At 55.2% G+C, this 22,480-nt stretch overlaps 1 protein-coding gene across 3 annotated transcripts in view; it reads left to right on the top strand.

Annotated features, from left to right (window-relative positions):
• The window catches only part of LOC140405364 (biogenesis of lysosome-related organelles complex 1 subunit 1-like), a 127,513-nt gene that overhangs the window by 27,422 nt on the left and 77,611 nt on the right, over window positions 1-22,480 (top strand). Inside the window, exon 1 of one of the 3 annotated variants that reach the window (XM_072493680.1) lies at window positions 17,421-18,055. The exons of the other annotated variants lie outside the window; for them this stretch is intronic. Coding sequence (XP_072349781.1) covers window positions 17,883-18,055 — 173 coding nt within the window. The 5' untranslated portion in view covers window positions 17,421-17,882. Of the gene's footprint in view, window positions 1-17,420; window positions 18,056-22,480 lie in introns of those variants that run through there. 3 annotated transcript variants of the gene reach the window in all.

The raw sequence follows: 22,480 nt of genomic DNA, 5'->3' as shown, positions 1-22,480 counted from the left end.
GGCTTCCTCGCCAGCACCCGGTGTGCCCCGTCCAACTCCAGTGGCCTCGAAGGGGCCTCCTTGCCCATCATCGCCCCGAGCATCGTGCTCGCGTATGCCCCGGCATCGGCCCCCTCCAATCCTTCAGGGAGACCCAGGATCCGCAGATTCTTTCTCCTCGACCTGTTCTCCAGGTCTTCGAGTCTTCCCGCCCACCTCTTGTGTAGCGCCTCGTGCTGCTCCACTCTCACCGCCAGGCCCAAGAGCTCGTCCTCGTTCTGACTGACTCTTTTCTCTACCTCCTGGATCTTAACCTCGTGGGCCTTCTGGGTGATCCCGAGTCCTTCAATTGCCGGAAGCATAGGCGCCAGCATCTCCTCACGCTGCTCCTCCAAGCAGCGCTTGATGGACCCCTGCAGCTCCCCCTTTGTCTCTGGCCGCCGCCATTTTGTTTTCTTTCCCTCGCTTCTCCCGCTGCTCCAGTGCCGATTCTTTGGCCGTTACACTTCTGGTCCCTTTCATAGAAGTTGGAGGGGGACCTCTCTCTTCCCTTCCCCACGTGTTGACGTCAAAAAAAGTTCCGTTGGGGCTCCTCTAGCGAGCCCGAAAGTCCATGGTAGCGGGAGCTGCCGAATCGTGCGGCTTTGCTCCGCATAGCTGCAACCGGAAGTCGCTGACTTTATTCTCATGAGTCCCACACTTAGAAAGTAGTATGGGCGGGTGTCAGGCACAGTGACAACCTGGCACTCATCTTGGTTGGATGTGTCTCCCATTGAAATAGTCCTGGGGTGGGCCGGGGTTTGGGGGGCGGGGGGGGGGGGCGCGGGAGGGGGGGGGAGATAAAGCTTGTAAGTTTGATGCTGGGCAAGTCATTTGAAACGAGAATGTTTATCTTTCCAAAGCAAATAAAGATACTTATTTTTGGTTCTCTGCCATGATGAAAGGACCAGAGCAAAAGGCCCTAAATCTGTTAATTCGATCCTTCATAAACAGCGTGCTAAATTTTGGTGCCATTTCATTAATACCACATGATTCCAGATGAAAAGGGCGGCACGGCGGCGCAGTGGTTAGTACGGTTGCCACACGGCGCTGAGGACCCGGATTCGATCCCGGCTCAGGGTCACTGTCCGTGTGGAGTTTGCACATTCTCCCCGTGTCTGCGTGGGTTTCGCCCCCACAACCCAAAGATGTGCAGGGTAGGTGGATTGGCCACGCTAAATTGCCCCTTAATTGGAAAATAAGAATTGGGTAATCTAAATTTATATTTTAAAAAATTATTCCAGATGAAGGGTGGGATTTTCCGTCCTCCCCGCAGCGTGTTTTCTGGCGGCAGACACGGCTCGCCACCGGCCGCTGGTGGGTACTTCTGTTCCCGCCGAAGTCCACACCGTTCTGCGTGGAGCGCCTCTTCCACTGCTCGGGAGCCTGTTGTTTGGGGGTGGGGGGTCGCCTTTAGCAGGACCGGAAGATCCCACTGGCGGGAAGGGCCGGAAAATCCTACCTGATATCTTGGAAAGTCCAGTGGGTGGGATTCTCTGGTCTCGTCCGTGGCGGGACCCGTTGTGAGCGGGAACAGAAAATTTTGCGGTCCAGCCAAAGCTCCATTACCTCCCAGCGGCACCAGAAAACATCATCCACGAACGAGGGTGGAAGGTTAGGCCAAAGGGTCTGACGATAAATTCTGTAGATTGCCGGAGCTGAATCTTCCATTTCATTTTCTTTAATTTTATAAATAAACTGCCATGCTTTTACATATGAAAAATGAAGCATGGTGTCGAGAGAGCTAAAGGGTGCGGTTGGGAATATTAAATGCTGACGAGGGTATAATTTTCATAATAACAGGTATGATATTTATAGAGATGATAGCGTGCCATCGAAAAGTACCAGCTGTGCAAAACGGCATTCACAGATGGTAGTCAAGCCAGCGAATGGGTTAAACTTGCAATTGCTGCTTGCAAAATTAGCCGAGTGAGTGGGGCGTTATTACCGATAGATTCTCAGTGTTTCATATTTCAACACTGAGAAATGTAACCGCTGTAGTAGTAATTGAGTTGCTGCGGCCTTCAAGATTGTGCGTTGCTGGGCAAGGTTATTGTTTTACTTCCACTGTGAAATCCGCTGCAATGGTAACTGCTTAACCTCAGCCTGACCGATCACTCAGCATCACTATAGCAGCTGTTGAAGCAGGTGTTGTGGTGGGTGCTGAAATGCTTCACGCGCTCATGGCGAACCCCTGCTCTTTCCTGGTATCACAGCTGCGCTTAGGCTAACAATTCCACGCTTCCTTTCTTTCCTCTGTATACTGCCATCTCTTGCACGCACCAAGCCCCCTCTCATGTGTGTGTAACGTTTGCAGCCATGGCTGCCTAATTTGGTCAGCTATCTAACAAGGAAGATGGCCTGTCAGTGGAAGGGCAAAATTGGATGACAATGCAGAGTCTGGGGAGGCACGGTGCTCATGACAGAAACATTAAAGCAAAGCTGAATGTTTATGGGGCATGTGCCGACCCCTTATTTTTAAACTGCGTGTCCCCGAGTTCTAGACTCTCCCACAAGGGGAAACATCGGGTGGGATTCTCCGGTCCCCCAGCCGCGTGTTTCTCTGCGGCACGCCGTTCGCTGGCAACAGGATTCTATCTTCCCACCCGCTTGTCAATAGGATTTCCTGTTGTAACCACCCCATGCTGCTGGGAAATCCACGGATGGGAGTGCGCCGCCAGTGGGAAAAGTTCATCGCAACGACCGGAGAATTCCAGCCATCCACCCTGTCCAGTCCCCTCCGGACCCTGTATGTTTCAATAAGATCACCTCTCATTCTTCGAAACTCTAAAGGGTACAGACCAAAATCTTTCTTCATAAGATAACCCCTTCATGCCAGGAATCAGCTGAGTGAACGTTCTCTGATCTGCATCCAGGTCAATTTTATCCGCCCTTAAATAAGGGGACCAAAAAGGTCAAAAAATCACTGTGAAAACTGCACTCCACTATCTCTGGGCAACATGAGATGGGCAATTAGTTAGCCCTCATAAGTGTCCCTCACATCCGGGGAATAAGTGTAAAATGTCTCAGTTTCTTTGGCATGTTGCCAGAATACGGTCAGGCAGACACAACCCCAATTTTTTTGAGGTTTGGGTCCTCTTCTTGCCATGTCGCTTCTGCAAGCAGATATACTGTTTTCAGCTGCTACACATGTGGTGAAATTGCATGCAGGAAATTCTACAGCCGTGGCACTTCCTCGGAGCCAAGAAATTTACAGCTCGGCAGCGTTACAATCGAGGGAAAATTCACAACAAATGTTGGTGTGTGATTTGCCAACTTTTTTTTAAAAAGGGGGTGTTTGTTTACTGGGGCGGGTGTCAGATTCCAGAACTATTAATGGAACCATAGCTGAGACCAAGGGAAGCAATTTTCATTCAATTTGAAAAGTTGAAGTGGAACATATTTAGACGCTTGTGGAAATCCTGTCCAGGGTGAATATTTCTTTTTGTGCAGCAATAAGGACTGTGGCAAACGAGTCAGAATTAGTTGTCTAAATCTCACTTCAAGCCTTAACGGTATACCTTTCCTTACCTTCTACCAAACGTGATGATAGATTTATATGCTGAAAGTCTGTAAGAGATCCGTGGCCTGAGTATAAAGCTACAGTGTTGTAGGTTTTTTAGATTAAAGTGTTTTTTTTTTAAATAAAGTTTTCTGCAATGACTCTTGTAAATCAAAAAAAAAAAGGCACTGCCGTAACTCTTTCCAGAATTCACATACTACTGAATACCTGAACCAGACCTATGGTACCCATTGGGGGCCTTTTATTTTCTTGACAAACTAATTCTTAATTGGTGTCACCCACATAGAACATAGAACGATACAGCGCAGTACAGGCCCTTCGGCCCACGGTGTTGCACCAAAACAAAAGCCATCTAACCTACACTATGCCATTATCATCCATATGTTTATCCAATAAACTTTTAAATGCCCTCATTGAGTGTGATCAATTTACTTCCCTTTTCAGTTAGGAGTGCATCCTCCACTGCACCTCAAGCTCATTATGGGCTCAATACTCTGTTCTGGAGACAAAGTGCTCTCGCCAGCGTGGACTCGCTCCTGGTCTCCACAACCACGAGGAAGGGAGTCGAGCTGCGACTCCCTCTCCTTTACCATGCTAGTTTATGCATGGAAGTGAGCTTGCCGGATTCCATGGGGATCCCAGTATTGGGCTGCCATTTTCAGCGGGCGACCAGAGATCCAGTGACGCCCCCCCCCCCCCCCCCCATCAGAAGCCCCCCTCACCAGACCCCCCTCAGACCCCACCCCCCCTCAGACACCCCCAATGAAACCCCCAATCAGAACCCCCCCATTCCCCCATCAGTTTCCAGTTTCCCCTCAATCAGACTCTCCATACATCCCCCCCATAAGACCCCCCCCCCCCCCCATCAGATCCCTCCCCATCAGACCCCCCCCCCCCCCCCCCCCCCCCATGTCACAAGTAGGCTTACATTAACACTGCAATGCGGGGCAGCAAGGCGGCAAAGTGGTTAGCACTGCTGCCTCACGGCGGCGAGGTCCCAGGTTCGATCCCGGCTCTGGGTCACTGTCCGTGTGGAGTTTGCACATTCTCCCCCGTGTTTGCGTGGGTTTCACCCCCACACAACCCAAAGATGTGCAGGGTAGGTGGATTGGCCACGCTAAATTGCCCCTTAATTGGAAAAAATTAATTGGGTACTCTAAATTTATTTTCTAAAACACTGCAGTGAAGTTACTGTGAAAGCCCCTAGTCGCCACATTCCGGCGCCTGTTCGGGGACACGGAGAGAGAATTCAGAATGCCCAATTCACCTAACAGCACGTCTTTCGGGACTTGTGGGAGGAAACCGGAGCACCCGGAGGAAACCCACGCAGACACGGGGAGAACGTGCAGACTCCACACAGACAGGGAATTGAACCCAAGTCCCTGGCGCTGTGAAGCCAACAGTGCTAACCACTGTGCCACCTTGCTGCCCCTCATTGCAGTGTTAATGTAGGCCTACTTGTGACATGGGGGTTTCTGATGGGGGTTGTCTGATGGGGAGGGATCTGATGGGTGGATGGGTCTGATGAGGGGGTTTGATGGGATTTATGGGGAGTCTGATTGGGGGGAAACTGATGGGGGAGGCTCTGATTGGGAGGGGTTCTGATTGAGGGTTTCATTGAGTGCGCATTGGATGATGCACAAATGAAGCAGCTGAGCAGTCACAATCAAGCTTGTGAGCAGCCCTCCCACCCCCCAAATAAAAGATAAAAGGTTGCACACAAGAATAAACACATGGTGAGAAGGGAGCATTGTGTCCGCTGCCTATACAGGACTTTGCTTTTTCTTTTGAGTCGACAGCTTGTTTTAATTTCTACCTCAAAAAAAAGTGTACAGTAGCAGTACCCCTCCAAATGAAACAGTTGTCCTGCCAGAACTGAAACATTCCGCTTACCAACCAGTCAGAGGCAGGTTTTTGTGAGTATTTGTGAGTAGAAAAACAAAGGAGCTGGCCAGCATCCATGTTCCTTCAGCTATACACTCCATCATCTTCAATCCTTATATTGTTAAATCCTGCCATTTCTTGCTTCGTTTGATCCACTGTGAACTTTAGCAGGTCTTTGTGATCCCCCCTCTGATTGGCTTCTCTTTTATATTAAGGATGGACTTTATTTCTCTCTTGGATTAGAAGGGACCCAGAATGATAAGTAAGTGTAAAACCTTTACGCTTCCCCTTGCGGGAATCCTGAGCAGGGTAGCTCTTCTGGCCCTCCCTGCTCCCTACCAACTGCTATCCATGTCAAACTCACCCAACCCCCTCTGCCCGATCACTTGCCTTAGTGCCAGGGACAGTTCTCTCTGGTCCGGGCAAAGCCCTCCTCCCAGACAGCTTCCCGCTGGCTCCAGATCATTTTGATCGGTTAAAAGCACCTGACCCTCTGCTCCGCTTTCCCTGACACTCGTCTTCTGGGCTCTGGTCCCATCCTGGATGTAAAGTTCAAGTCGAATGTGTCTGCAGGCCGTTGAACTGTGGCGTGCATCACAGCTTTGCACAATCTTTAGATTGGCTGTGCTGATGCAGTCAGTTGGAGTAGGATGTGAGGCAGCCTGTGTGGCGTATAAGCACTGGCGTAGAGCAGACTAATTGGCTGGTAAATTCTGTGTAATTCTATGTGATCTCACCCAATGGAATTTCTTATTTAAGGTCAATTGGCCAACCGCCAGGACTGGAATCCTGGCTTATTTGTTGCTATGCTCTCGCCTTTTTAGTTCAGTTGGATCCCCAGTTGCTCTCCCAAGATGGGGCGGAATTCTCCAATGTCTCTGTTGGAGGGGTGGCGGACACGGGGGTGTGGGGGGGGAGAATTTGGCAGGAGGTCCTAAAATCAGTTTCATGCCGGTGTAAAATGACGCCGGAATCTTCTGAAACCGCCCACCGTGTCGGATTGCGATTCTGCTGTTGGCCGCCGTGAATCCAGTTTGCATCCCATTAATGGGATGCAGATGAATCCAGCCCCCCCACCCCGCCCGCCCGCCAACTTAAAAAAGCCATGGGCAGTTCATCCGAGAAAGGGAAGGTGAAGGACCCTGGAGTGCTGCGTGTGGCATAGGATGGGTTAGTTTCATCTCCGTGGTTCCTCCGCGAAGCAACTTCCAGAAGGTGGGGGTTCTCCGTCCAGCTTCGGACCCCCTCCCAGGGACTAGGCCATAAGTTCAGACCTTTTCCCAGGGTCAGTAAGGTATATAGGGAGTGATCAAAGGTGTGATTCCATGTGCGGAGGTGGGGACAGGGACTGTTTCCCACTGCGGAGGCTGATTGGGGGGGCGGGTGGTGGAGAACAGATCATTGGTGACGGAAGTGGCATTCTCGAGGGTGAAGGGAAGATGTACGTTCTCCTGGACATTGTCAAAGGATCATAGAATAGAATCATAGAATCCCTACAGTGCAGAAGGAGGCCATTCAGCCCATCGAGTCTGCACCGACCCTTTCAAAGAGCACCTTACCCATGTCCACTCACCCGTCCACCCCGCCTGATCCCCGTAACCCCATAACCTAACCTGCACATCCCTGGACATTGAGGGGCAATTGATCATGGCCAATCCACCTAACCTGCACATCTTTGGACTGTGGGAGGAAACCGGAGCACCCGGAGGAAACCCACGCACACACTGGGAGAACGTGCAGACTCCGCACAGACAGTGACCAAAGGTCGGAATTGAAACCGGGTCCCTGGCGCTGTGAAGCACTGTGTCGCCGTGCCGGAAAGGAAATGGATTTGGTTGCTGCAAACAGCTGACGTTTGTCCTATTCTGCCATTGTTTGGCTGACTTGGGCTGGATAGCCTGGACACTTACAGAATCAGCAACTTGCACCCATGCAGGGTTCATTTCCCTGCTTGGCCACCTCCTCCCAGCTGCAAGGTTGAGTACATCCCACCTGACTTCAACAAAGTCAAGGGGGAAGGACAGAGAGGCGCCACTGAACCTGGGGGCTGGACCGTAACCTCGCCTTCCTGGCATCTCGATAGGTAATGTTATAAGGATATCTGGGCACCTATGGCACCCGAATATGATGGCGGGCCGCACGCCACCCAGCCCGTCCCACCGCTCCAGACGTCGGGAATGCCCCTGGATGCGTAATTAATGATGACAGGTACGCCTGCGGGATTTCCCGTCAGCCTCCGCAGTGGGAAACGATCCCAGTCCCCGCCATGCAACATAGTCCCGGATGGGAGAATTCCGCCCTTCGAATCAAGGGCTGGATTCTCCGTTGGGCGGATCCTTCGTTTCGCCGGCAATGCACTCACGCCTGCGGATTTCCCAACGGCGTGGGGGTGCCCACAATGGGAAACCCCATTGGCCGGCTGCTGGGACGGAGGCTCCCGCTGCCGGGGGGGACGCGTCGCACCAGAAAATGGGTGCGGCAGGACAGAGAATCACACCCCAGGGGCGAAATTCTCCGTTATCGGCGGAAAGTCTGCCGATCGGCGCAAAAAACGGCGCAAATCCCACTTGCGTCACGTCATAAAAATGGGCCGATGGTCTCCGGCCCGAAATGGGCTAGCAGCGACGTGACGGGATCCGCGCTTGCGCAGTGGTTCATGCCGTGCAGCGTCATACGCGCTGCACGGCGTGACGGCTCATAAGGCCGCGCAGCTCCCCCCCACCCGACCGGAACACCCGACCGCAACACCCGACTGGATGGCTAGCCGTCGCTCAGCCCCGAGGTTCGAGTCACGCGATGTGGAGGCGCTCCTGGGCGCGGTGGAGCAGAGGAGGGACGCCCTGTATCCCGGGCACGGCCGCAGAGTTGCCCCACGCCACAGCCGGCGTCTGTGGAGGGAAGTGGCAGAGGCCATCACCGCTGTGGCCCTAACACCACGGACAGGCACCCAGTGCCACAAGAAGGTGAACGACCTCGTCAGAGCAGGCAGGGTGAGCCTCCCCATATCCCCCCTCCCCATATCCCCCCTCCCCCATATCCCCCATATCCCCCCCACCCCCATATCCCCCCCTCCCCCATATCCCACCTCCCCCATATCCCCCCCTCCCCCATATCCCCCCTCCCCCATATCCCCCCTCCCCCATATCCCCCCTCCCCATATCCCCCCTCCCCCATATCCCCCTCCCCCATATCCCCCCTCCCCCATATCCCCCCTCCCCCATATCCCCCTTCCCCCATATCCCCCCTCCCCCATATCCCCCCTCCCCCATATCCCCCCTCCCCCATATCCCCCCTCCCCCATATCCCCCCTCCCCCATATCCCCCCTCCCCCATATCCCCCCTCCCCCATATCCCCCCTCCCCCATATTCCCCCTCCCCCATATCCCCCCTCCCCCATATCCCCCCTCCCCCATATCCCCCCTCCCCCATATCCCCCCTCCCCCATATCCCCCCTCCCCCATATCCCCCCTCCCCCATATCCCCCCTCCCCCATATCCCCCCTCCCCCATATCCCCCCTCCCCCATATCCCCCCTCCCCCATATCCCCCCTCCCCCATATCCCCCCTCCCCCATATCCCCCCTCCCCATATCCCCCCTCCCCATATCCCCCCTCCCCCATATCCCCCCTCCCCATATCCCCCCTCCCCATATCCCCCCTCCCCCATATCCCCCCTCCCCCATATCCCCCCTCCCCCATATCCCCCCTCCCCCATATCCCCCTCCCCCATATCCCCCCTCCCCCATATCCCCCTCCCCCATATCCCCCTCCCCCATATCCCCCTCCCCATATCCCCCCTCCCCCATATCCCCCCTCCCCCATATCCCCCCTCCCCCATATCCCCCCTCCCCCATATCCCCCCTCCCCCATATCCCCCCTCCCCCATATCCCCCCTCCCCCATATCCCCCCTCCCCCCCTCCCCCATATCCCCCCTCCCCCATATCCCCCCTCCCCCATATCCCCCCTCCCCCATATCCCCCCTCCCCTATATCCCCCCTCCCCCATATCCCCCCTCCCCCATATCCCCCCTCCCCCATATCCCCCCTCCCCCATATCCCCCCTCCCCCATATCCCCCCTCCCCCATATCCCCCCTCCCCCATATCCCCCCTCCCCCATATCCCCCCTCCCCCATTACCCCCCCTCCCCCATACCCCCCCTCCCCCATACCCCCCCTCCCCCATACCCCCCTTCCCCCATACCCCCCTTCCCCCATACCCCCCCTCCCCATACCCCCCTCCCCATACCCCCCTCCCCCATACCCCCCTCCCCCATACCCCCCCTCCCCATACCCCCCCTCCCCATACCCCCCCTCCCCATACCCCCCCTCCCCCATACCCCCCCTCCCCCATACCCCCCCTCCCCCATACCCCCCCTCCCCCATACCCCCCTCCCCCATACCCCCCTCCCCCAAACCCCCCCTCCCCCATACCCCCCTCCCCCATACCCCCCCACCCCCATACCCCCCTCCCCCATACCCCCCTCCCCCATATCCCCCCTCCCCCATATCCCCCCTCCCCCATATCCCCCCTCCCCCATATCCCCCCTCCCCCATATCCCCCCTCCCCCATATCCCCCCTCCCCCATATCCCCCCTCCCCCATATCCCCCCTCCCCCATATCCCCCCTCCCCCATATCCCCCCTCCCCCATATCCCCCCCTCCCCCATATCCCCCCTCCCCCATATCCTCCATATCCCCAAGTGAATCCAGCCCTAACCTTAACCTCTGCAATGCACGCGCAACCGATGGCGTGCATTCATATACCTGCCTAACACTGTTGCCTTTTACCCCTGCCACCACCCCCCCCCCCCCACAGGAGAAGCGCGCACACAACAATAGGGAGCATGTGAGGACTGGAGGAGGGCCCGCTGATGAGAGGCCACTGACCGTACACGAGGAAAGGGCCCTGGAACTGGCTGGCGGACCTGAGGACCGGGAGGTTGCTGATGCAGAGGTCAGGGCCCCACGAGCAAGTGAGCCACCAACAGCCCGTCCCCATATCCCCCCTCCCCTATATCCCCCTCCCCCGTATCACCTGATCACTGCCTGATGTCTAACCATGCATGCTTCATTGTGTATCGCAGGACCAAACGTCCAGGCACCCATCCCCGCAGATGCACACCGCCCGCAGGATGCCCCTCGGAGACTACAGGAGACGGAGAGACCCGCACCCTCCAGCATGCGACGCCCGCAGGATGCCCCTCGGAGACCACGGGAGACGGAGAGACCCGGACCCTCCAGCATGCGACGCCCGCAGGATGCCCCTGGGAGACCACGGGAGACGGAGAGACCCGGACCCTCCAGCATGCGACGCCCGCAGGATGCCCCTCGCACACCACGGGAGACGGAGAGACCCGGACCCTCCAGCATGCGACGCCCGCAGGATGCCCCTCGGAGACCACGGGAGACGGAGAGACCCGGACCCTCCAGCATGCGACGCCCGCAGGATGCCCCTCGCACACCACGGGAGACGGAGAGACCTGGAGCAACAGGGAGACGACACCCCCGTCACGTGCGGGAGCGACCACCCAGCGATGAGGGGGGCAGCCACAGGCCCCCGTCACATCCGAGCCAGGACACCACTACACGGGACACCACTACCCAGGACACCCCTACCCGGGACACCCCTACCCGGGACACCACTACCCGGGACACCACTACCCGGGACACCCCTACCCGGGACACCCCTACCCGGGACAGCACTACCCGGGACAGCACTACCCGGGACAGCACGACCCGGGACAGCACGACCCGGGACAGCACGACCCGGGACAGCACGACCCGGGACAGCACGACCCGGGACAGCACGACCCGGGACAGCACGACCCGGGACAGCACGACCCGGGACAGCACGACCCGGGACAGCACGACCCGGGACAGCACGACCCGGGACAGCACGACCCGGGACAGCACGACCCGGGACAGCTCGACCCGGGACAGCACGGCCCGGGACAGCACGGCCCGGGACAGCACGGCCCGGGACAGCACGGCCCGGGACAGCACGGCCCGGGACAGCACGGCCCGGGACAGCACGGCCCGGGACAGCACGACCCGGGACAGCACGACCCGGGACAGCACGACCCGGGACAGCACAACCCGGGACACCCCTACCCGGGAAGACGAAATACCAGACAGTGACTCAGAGTGGATGGGTGGAGACGAACCCCCACCCCAAAGTGACATGGACTCCGAGTGGGACGAAGAGCACGACACAACGCCACTGCTGTCACCAACACCCTCCACCATCGCAGAAACACTCACCACGGTTGGGCACTTTAGTGATGAGGCGTCTGGTACACTCACTGGTGCGCACAACACAGCCGTCCCGGTACAGCAGGTGGAGGTAGGAGCAGCAGAGGGACCGGGCGGTCGGAGGGCAGCCCAGGCCAAGCGAACATCTGCCGCCCAAATGGATCCCGGGTTCCTGCAGTTACCACACCCACACATAGATCCGATGCAACCACCGACCCGGAGACGAGCGAATAGGGTGACGGGTGGCTTGCGGCGGCTGCGGTCGCAGGTGGAGGAGTCCACCCGCGTCCAGGAGCTGGGAGTGGTCCCGGTCATGCGTGCCACCCAGGCTGACACCGCACGGGTGGCGTCCGCGGTGGAGGCAATGGGTGCGACGGTGTCAGACATGGGGAACGGTTTGCGCGGCCTGGGGCCTTCCGTGCAGGCGGCGTCTGTGGCCCAGGAAATGGCTGCCCTCTCACAGGAGGCCATGAGCCAGTGCCAGCGCCAGATGGCAGAGGCGCTCAACGCCATAGCCCAGTCTCAGCAGGCCATGGCCCAGTCTCAGCAGGCCATGGCCCAGTCTCAGCAGGCCATGGCCCAGTCTCAGCAGGCCATGGCCCAGTCTCAGCAGGCCATGGCCCAGTCTCAGCAGGCCATAGCCCAGTCTCAGCAGGCCATGGCCCAGTCTCAGCAGGCCATGGCCCAGTCTCAGCAGGCCATGGCCCAGTCTCTGCAGGCCATGGCCCAGTCTCTGCAGGCCATGGCCCAGTCTCAGCAGGCCATCGCTGAGGGCATCGGCGCCAGTGGCCATGTGCGAGCCGGCGTCGCACTGTCACAGACAGGGTTCGACAACCCCCTGGGCTCCATGGCTGCAAACCTGCAGACCCCTGTCGATACCAGCACGGGCCTCCAGGACTGGCAGCGCCAGATGTCGGGGGCGCGTCGGATGGCCAGTCCGTTCGCATCCCCCACCCATGTAGAGGCCTGGGGGCCATCGGGCACCCCGAGGGAGGAGGAGGTGGTGTGGTCCGTCCCGGCTCCCTCTGTAGGGGAGGTCCCGGTACACCGCGACACCTCGGACTCCCCCCCTTCCGTCCCAGGTGCATCGGGTGGGCAACGGGCAGGACAGGCTGGCAGCTCGCCATCCCAGTCGCCCGGGCCGCAGCCTGGCCCATCTAGGCCAGGACGCCACAGGAAACGGCCGCCAAAGGGATCCAGTGTCAGAGGGCAGGAATCACAGGAGTCCACCTCCAGTTCTGCTGTACCGTCTGGGGAACCACGTAGACGTAGTCAAAGGGCCCGTAAGGCCAAACAATTAGACACTGAGTAAGTTGGCACGGGTGCAGGGCACAGATGAGTTTTAGGGGCTAGGGCACGTGCATGAACTCCTTTGGTTATTAAAGTCAATGTTACACCTACCGAAGCTGCCTTTGTGCTCTGTCCAAAGTGTGCGGGCGTGTCATGTACGTTGAGCGCAAGTGTGTGTGACGGGTGGTCTTACCTCAGCCCCAGGTGAGTCTGCCCCCTTCCCCCTGGGCCGCCATCAACATCCCCCGGGCAGAGGACGGGACCGTGCGCTGCAGTGTCACAGCCGCATGCAGGGATGGTCCGGGTGGATGGTGGTACTGTGGCCATGGGTCAGACATAGTCCAACGATGTAGAGCCAGGAGCTCATCGGAGGCGGGTTGTCATCATCCTCCATGGCCTGCGATAGACACGCATCCACCCGCAACTGGGTGAGCCCGGCCCGTTGTGCCGCCGGTGGATCGGCAATTGGGGGGGGGGGTGGTGTGCATGCGGGTGCGGTGTGTGGGGTTGGGGAGGGGGGTGAGGGTGCTGGGTGGGTGGATGGGTGGGGGGTGTGGGTGGTCGGCTGTTGTCATGGTGTGCGGTCTGTGGCCATACTACCCGATTCCCACGCCCATCTAGTCAGTGAAGCGGGCGGCTATCAGTCTGTCCCGTGCCCGCTGGGCCAGCCGGTAACGGTGGACAGCCACCCGCCTGTGTCTACCCCGTCTGCCCTGACCATTGCCCCCATCCCCCTCATCTGGGGAGGACTGGGCCTCTTCCTGCTGCTCCTCCACTCCGCCCTCCTCTGCCTGCGGCACATCGCCCCTCTGCTGGGCTATGTTGTGCAGGACGCAGCACACCAGAATGATGCGGCCGACCCTATCTGACCGATACTGGAGGGCGCCCCCAGAGAGGTCCAGGCACCTGAAACGCATCTTCAGCACGCCAAAGCACCTCTCGATCACTCCCCTTGTCGCTACATGGGCATCATTGTAGCGGTTCTCCGCCTTATTGCGTGGCCTCCGTATAGGCGTCATCAGCCACGATCGCAATGGGTAGCCCCTGTCGCCCAGCAACCAGCCCCTCAGCCGGGGATGGCGTCCCTCGTACATGCCGGGGATGGATGACCGCGACAACACGAATGAGTCGTGTACACTGCCTGGGTGACGGGCGCAGACGTGCAGGATCATCATGCGGTGGTCGCAGACCACCTGTACGTTCATTGAATAGGTCCCCTTCCTATTAGTGAATACGGCCCTGTTCTCTGCAGGTGGCCGCACGGCGACGTGCATCCCATCGATCGCGCCCTGGACCATGGGGACCCCGGCAACGGCAGAGAAGCCCATGGCCCGGGCATCTTGGCTGGCCCGGTCCACGGGGAAGCGGATGTAGCGGTGCGCCATGGCATAAAGGGCATCTGTCACTGCCCGGATGCACCGATGCACCGATGTCTGCGATATGCCGGACAGGTCCCCACTCGGTGCCTGGAATGACCCCGTTGCATAAAAGTTCAGGGCCACCGTAACCTTGACGGACACGGGGAGAGGGTGTCCCCCGCCAGTGCCACGCGGTGACAGGTGTGCCAGCAGGTGGCAGATGTGTGCCACAGTTTCCCGGCTCGTCCGGAGTCTCCTCCTGCATTCCCGGTCCGTGAGGTCCTGGTATGACTGCCGGGGCCGGTACACACGGGGCGCCCTCGGGTGCCTCCGTTGCCGTGGGGCCGCGACGTCCTCCTCCCCCTCCTCGTCCTGTCGGTCAGGTGTCCCTCCAGCCTGGGCGGCTGCCGCCTGCCCCTCTGCGGCAGCCTGCGCCGCCTCTCTGGCACGCTCCTCCTCCTCCTCCTCCTCCTCCTCATCCAGGGCAACATAGACATGAGCGGCTGCCACCACGGCGGCCAACATCGCTGGATGGTCTGAAAACATGACGGCCTGGTGGGGGGGAGGGGAACGACGACATGTCATCATTGCCCATATCCCCTCCTCCCCCCAGCCAGGTGGCATGGACTGCATGGGTCCAACTGTTGGAGGCTGGCACCTGGCCAGGTGGACCAACTCATTTGCCCTCCCATCACACACCCCGGCACGGACCCCCTCCCCAACCTCCACCCCAGCACGGACCCCCCCCAACCCCCAACCTCCACCCCGGCACGGACCCCCCCCCCCCCCCCCCAACCTCCACCCCGGCACGGACCCCCTCCCCAACCTCCACCCCAGCACGGACCCCCCCCCAACCCCCAACCTCCACCCCAGCACGGACTCCCTCCCCAACCTCCACCCCAGCACGGACCCCCCCCAACCCCCAACCTCCACCCCAGCACGGACCCCCCCCCCCCCAACCTCCACCCCGGCACGGACCCCCTCCCCAACCCCCAACCTCCACCCCAGCACGGACCCCCCCCCCAACCTCCACCCCAGCACGGACCCCCTCCCCAACCTCCACCCCAGCACGGACCCCCTCCCCAACCTCCACCTCAGCACGGACCCCCCCCCCCCCCCAACCTCCACCCCGGCACGGACCCCCTCCCCAACCCTCCACCCCGGCACGGACCCCCCCCCCCAACCTCCACCCCAGCACGGACCCCCTCCCGGCACTCCCCCGGAGCCCAGCCTACTCTAACCCCCCCCCCCCCGCACGCACACACACACCCACAAGCCGAGACACACCTCTCCTCACGCAATCAGTCTGCGGCCACGCCATTTCCTGCCCAGAGCCAACCCCCCAGGCCGTCACTCACCTCCTCGCTGGTCGGCGTGAGCCTGGAGCACCGGGTCACGCCGATGAAAAGGAGGTTTGATTCACGTCGACGTGAACGGTCATCACGTCGACGGGACTTCGGCCCATCCGGAAGGGAGAATATCGGCAGGCCGAAAATCGGCTGCCTTGCGCAGACCCGTGACATGCTCCGCGGCAGCGGCGCCATTAACGCCCCGCCGACTTTTCTCCCTTCGGAGACTTCGGCGGGGGCGGGATTCACGGCGGCCGACGGCCATTCTCCGACCCGGCGGGGGGTCGGAGAATGACGCCCCAGGTCTTTCAGTGTGGACTAGAAATCACAGCTATGATCGCTGTCTATGTTGAGTCTGCACGTTCTCCCCGTGTCTGCGTGGGTTTCCTCCGGGTGCTCCGGTTTCCTCCCACAAGTCCCGAAAGACGTGCTGTTAGGTGAATTGGACATTCTGAATTCTCCCTCTGTGACCCGAACAGGCGCCAGAATGTGGCGACGAGGGGATTTTCACAGTAACTTCATTGCAGTGTTAATGCAAGCCTACTTGTGACAATAATAAAGATTATTATTATCTGTGTACAGCCTCACCAGACAACGCCCTTACTCATTGCACCATCTGGAAAAAATTCACCATCACGGTGAAAAAAGTAATGAGGTGCAGGAACACAGAATATTTTCCAACACTGGCATGTGCCACTGAGTCAGCCTGTGGGCACGCAGGGTTGCTTCAGCAAGCAGTCTGATGATTGCACATTGAGCAGCCCGCCCAGTCCCAATTGTTTCTAGTAGCAGTTTGAACACGGGACCCGGCAAATGATTTAATGGCTTGCCACGCCAAACACATTCCTTCAGGAATGCAATGCCGCCTGATCTGCAGACATGAAGTAGGCGTCGCCTGTTCTCAAAATCCTGATGTAGGTGGCGAAGTAAAAGCTGGTCTTGATTGTGTTGTTTTGCAGAGTACAAAAGGGAGTCTGTTACGTCGCAGAATTAAGGTCAAAATCAACGTTTATATGATATTTAGAACAAGCCCCACTTTTAAGTAGACTTAACAAAAGTTCTCTTTAATAGCCAAGCTCTTGCAGAGTAGCATGCCCACTGTGATGGGTAAGCTGCAGAATGTAATATAATTATAATGTAGTTGTATCCAAATAAATGTGCAAGTAGATTGCCAAGAAATTTGAATGTTTGGATCAAACTTTTATGGGATGCATATGAAAAAAATTACCAATTTTCAATGTGCTGCCCTTTCTCCTCATAAGTTGAGAAAAAATGGGACCAAGGCCTCAAATCACTATTAAAATATCAAATACATACCTGTAAAGTAATGCAGCTTATTACAGGCATGTTTGTCGGTGCTATTGTGTTTGAGGGGGTATCCAGCTTGTTATAATCATTCAGTTTGCTGTATAGCTCGGTTAGTGATTGTATGAGTTAGCAGCCAATATTCAGTCTTAGCTAGAAATCCCTCTATGAATTACATTTGTCTCGGGAGCAATGTCTTGTAACCATTATGATTTCCCCATTGGGGAAATATGACATGTGGAGGAATTTGTAGCCGCTTCAGCTTCAGTAATGAGTGCCTCCAACCAGAAAAATGTTCCTTCCAGCATTCGAATGTGCAACCGCCTCTTGACAGCAGCTGGTCTGAGAAATGTCTGCATAAGTGCTGATCAAAAAATGAGCCATCTGCTGTTTCTTCCACTTGTTTCAGAACTTCAAGGCCCAGGAGATGAAACTGTGCTTTTTTCGAATGATGGTGCCAAATAGATTTCCCCCTTGATTGATTCACCAGTTCAGCCATTGTTTGTGATGCACCTTCCAATTCTTTGAGCATTCCTTACCTCTCATAGCAACCATCAGCAGGAGACAGGGAGCGGGCCGGGGGAAAGGAAGAATTTGGTATGGAGCCTCGCCCTACCACACAAGCTGTTGCCTGTCAGTCGACACTGAGAAACATTGATGTCGGCCTCGTCCACCTTGTGTGAAAGAAGAGCAAGCGTGAAGTGGGGGAGGATGTAAAGTTTTCAAACTTTTCAAATAGCGGACTAAACTATAAATTGAGACGTTTAGCTCAACGTGCTCCTTTGTCACATCTTCACTTCAAAGCAAGGTTGATAGTACCGCCACAGAAAATCAAAAACACCTCGTCTTGCACGAAACCCTTCGCCTGTGTAGAGAGTTTCAGCAAGACTGGGCACGATCTTAAAATGGCGCCCCAACCTCTCGATCCGTGGCCCCCCCCCAACGCCTGCACAGCTTTTGACAGTGGCAGGAAACCGGAGCACCAGACACGTGATCGCCGCAGGCTTGGAGGGCCGAAGGGCCTGTTCCTGAGCTGGATTGTTTGTTCGTTCACCCGGAGGAAACCCACGCAGACGAGGTGAGAACGTACAAACTCCACAGACAGTCACCCAAAGTCTGAATTGAATTTGGGTCCCTGGCGCTTTAAGGCAGCAGTGCCACCAGAGATCAGCTTTAAAGAGTGTCTGAAAGGAATGGAGAGAAATAGAGAATTTAAGGAGGGAATACCAGAGCTTACAGTTTAATATCCTCTTGTGAATCATTCATGGGACATGTAAAATGTCACACAATTTTGTACGGTTCATAATCTGGGGAGGATTTACCTTGATTGCAGCTTTGAATTAGATTTATCTTCTTTTGATCCAGGGTAAATGCCCGCGGCACATTTTAGCTGATTTAATTGAGGGTGATTCACTTTTAATTTAATGGTCTCCTGCAAAGTGTGTGATCGTCAGTTTTGGGTGAAGATAGCATTGAGCTTGGCTTTGCTTTCTTTTTTTTTTTTGCTTTCCTTGTCTGTCTCCAAACGACTTGCCAACCTTTTAAAAAAAATTATTTCATGCGTTGCGAGTGTCACTGACAAGGCCACTTGGGCAGAGTATCAGGTGCCTGTGAAATTTATAAACCAACGTACATATCGTTCATCAGCAGACAAAGGCAGGCACTGTTAGCACTGGTTAGCACTGTTGCTTCACAGCGCCTGGGTCCCAGGTTCAATTCCCGGCTTGGGTCACTGTCTGTGTGGAGTCTGCACGTTCTCCCCGTGTCTGCGTGGGTTTCCTCCGGGTGCTCTGGTTTCCTCCCACAAGTCTCAAAAGATGTGCTTGTTACGTGAATTGGGCATTCTGAATTCTCCCTCTGTGTACCCGAACAGGTGCCGGAATGTGGTGACTAGGGGCTTTTCACAGTAACTTCATTGCAGTGTTAATGTAAGCCTACTTGTGACACTAATGAAGATTATTGTAAATAATTTCTCTTCGAAATTCTGTGCAACTCCTTTTCTCTTTGTAGAACTTGCTGTGTGTTTCCATGGAGTCAGAGTGATTCAGAGCGTTTGGACACATGGAAAGAGACCCTTCGGCCCAACCTGTCCATGCCAGCCATCAATCACCAATGCCATTTACCAGCACTTGACCCGTAGCCTTGTGTGTTGGGGTGTTTTAAGTGCTCATCTAAATATTTCTTAAATGTTGTGAGGGTTCCCGCCTGTCCCACCCTCCCAGGCAGCGAGTTCCAGATTCCCACCCCCCTCTGGGTGAAAAGCTTATCCTCAAATCCCCTCTAAACCTCCTGCTCCTTACCTTAAATCTATGCCCCTGGTTATTGGCACCTCTACTAAGGGGAAAAGTACCGTCCTGTCTATCCTATCTATGCCCTTCATCATTTTATACACCTCGATCAGGTCCCCCCTCAGCCTCCTCTGCTCTAAGGAGAACAACCCCAGCCTCGCTTGATGGCTGAAACTCTCCAGCCCAGGCAACATCCTGGTGAATCTCCTCGGCACCCTCTCCAGTGCAATCACATCCTTCCTACAGTGTGACGACCAGAACGGCACACAGCACTCCAGCTGTGGCCTAACCTAACATCTCTTCTCCCACAATCTTTTCTGTCCCTGGAGAACAGCGGCAGCATTTGAGTTTAAAAATGGGATGAGGTCCTGAGATTTGAAAATGAGTGTCTTTTTTTCATGGGAACCTTTTTTTTCTATTTTTATTTCCAAGCTATTACAAGAAATGTGATACTTTTATCTTTCCCTATTTTTGCGAAGTATTTTGAAAGTAGTATTTTTGAACAATAAATGCTGCTAATCTTGGGGGATAAGGTTTGCTGGGCCCAACTGCACGTAAAAGCTAAATTATCACCAGTTGATATTGGGTGTATGTTCGAATCGAGTGGGTTTAGTTATCCCTCGACTCACTCACTGTGTGGCCAGTATTCTGTCCAAAGCATTTTCACCTCCGAGTTTGTCAGTACGTTTTTTTAAAAATAAGAACTTTTGGGTACGAATATTTTGAGCTTTCTCGGTATCTCCATTGAGTAGTGCCCCAGAACATCAGGCCGTGTATGGGGTTGAAGGCCAAGCACCATTTTGATGGACGCAGGTTAGGCAGCCAGCTGGGCTGCAACAGTTGAGGTCTGATGACATAGTTCAGGCCCAGTTGATTATTTCACAGTGTGCGCACAATGTCTGGTAGCAACATCACTAGGAACACATTAGTGGGTGTCATATATAGACCCCCAAACTGCACTGGTGAGGTTGGGAATGGCATTAAACAAGAAATGAGTGACGCATGTAATAAGGGAATATCGGTGATCATGGGTGATTTTAATCTTCACATAGATTGGGCAAATCAAATTAGCCACAATGTCGTAGAGGAGGAATTCCTGGAGCGTATACGGGATGGTTTTCTTGACCAATATGTGGAGGAACCAACTAGAGAGCAGGCCATCTTAGACTGGGTACTGTGTAATGAGAAGGGAATCATTGACAATCTGGCTGTACGAGACCCCTTGGGGATGAGCGACCATAACATGACAGAATTTTTTATCAAGGTGGAGAGTGATGTGTTGGGTGTTCTGGATCACATACAGGTCACCAACACTTGAAGTAGTGCAACACTATTTTATCAAAAGGTTAACTATTTAAACATACTTGAACTGTGGGTAAATACAATACCAGCTTTAACTAAAGACCTTTGCCTTGTCCTAACCAGTTGATGCACTCAGCACATGGTGAATGTCTGTGTTGCAGGCTGTGAGCTCTGTGCTCCTAGCTAGCTGCTACTCGAATGAGCGGGAACTCTGATGTCCCCTGTCTTTATAGTGCGTGTGCTCTCACTGGTGATTGGCTGCGGTGTTGTGCATGTTGATTGGTCCCACTGTGTGTCCATCAGTGTGTGTCTGCACCATGATATACTGGTGTGTATTATGACAGAGAGTGAAGTAGTTGATTCAGAGATTAGGGTGCTGAATCTTAATAAAGGGAACTGTAAGGACATGAGGCGTGAGTTGGCCTTGATAGATTGGGGAGAGTTACTTAAAGGGATGACAGTGGATATACAATGGCAAACATTCAAGGAATGCATGGAGGAACTACAGCAACTGTTCATTCCTGTCTGGCATAAAAGCAAAGGGGGTAAGAAGGTCAATCCATGGCTTACAAAGGAAATTAGAAATAGTATCCGATCCAAGGAAGAAGCATACAGATTGGCCAAGAAAAATAATAGGTCTGAGGATTGGGAGCAGTTTAGAATTCAGCAAGGAAGGACGAAGGGATTGATTAAGAAGGGGAAAGTACAATACGAAAGGAAGCTTGCAGGGAACATAAAGACTGACACTAAGAGTTTCTACAGATATGTGATGAGAAAGAGATAGGACATAGAACATTACAGCTCAGTACAGGCCCTTCGGCCCTCGATGTTGCGCCGACCTGTGAAATCACCCTAAAGCCCATCTACACTATTCCCTTATTGTCCATATGTCTATCCAATGACCATTTGAATGTCCTTAGTGTTGGCGAGTCCACTACTGTTGCAGGCAGGGCATTCCACGCCCTTACTACTCTTTGAGTAAAGAACCTACCTCTGACATCTGTCTTATATCTTTCTCCCCTCAATTTAAAGCTATGTCCCCTCGTGCTAGAACATAGAACATAGAACAATACAGCGCAGTACAGGCCCTTCGGCCCATGATGTTGCACCGAAATAAAAGCCATCTAACCTACACTATACCATTATCATCCATATGTTTATCCAATAAACTTTTAAATGCCCTCAATGTTGGCGAGTTCACTACTTTAGCAGGTAGGGCATTCCACGGCCTCACTACTCTTTGCGTAAAGAACCTACCTCTGACCTCTGTCCTATATCTATTACCCCTTAGTTTAAGGCTATGTCCCCTCGTGCTAGCCATTTCCATCTGCGGGAGAAGGCTCTCACTGTCCACCCGATCTAACCCTCTGATCATTTTGTATGCCTCTATTAAGTCTCCTCTTAACCTTCTTCTCTCCAACGAAAACAACCTCCAGTCCATCAGCCTTTCCTCATAAGATTTTCCCTCCATACCAGGCAACATCCTGGTAAATCTCCTCTGCACCCGCTCCAAAGCCTCTACGTCCTTCCTATAATGCGGTGACCAGAATTGTACGCAATACTCCAAATGCGGCCGTACCAGAGTTCTGTACAGCTGCAACATGACCTCCTGACTCCGGAACTCAATCCCTCTACCAATAAAGGCCAACACTCCATAGGCCTTCTTCACCACCCTATCAACCTGGGTGGCAACTTTCAGGGATCTATGTACATGGACACCTCTGCTCATCCACACTTTCAAGAACTTTTCCATTAGCCAAATATTCCACATTCCTGTTATTCCTTCCAAAGTGAATCACCTCACACTTCTCTACATTAAACTCCATTTGCCACCTCTCAGCCCAGCACTGCAGCTTATCTATAGCCCTCTGTAACCTGCTACTTCCTTCCACACTATCGACAACACCACCGAC

The sequence above is a fragment of the Scyliorhinus torazame genome, chromosome X (genome assembly GCF_047496885.1).
Source record: "Scyliorhinus torazame isolate Kashiwa2021f chromosome X, sScyTor2.1, whole genome shotgun sequence".
Taxonomy (NCBI): Eukaryota; Metazoa; Chordata; class Chondrichthyes; order Carcharhiniformes; family Scyliorhinidae; genus Scyliorhinus; species Scyliorhinus torazame.
This window is presented reverse-complemented; position numbering and strand designations above follow the sequence as displayed.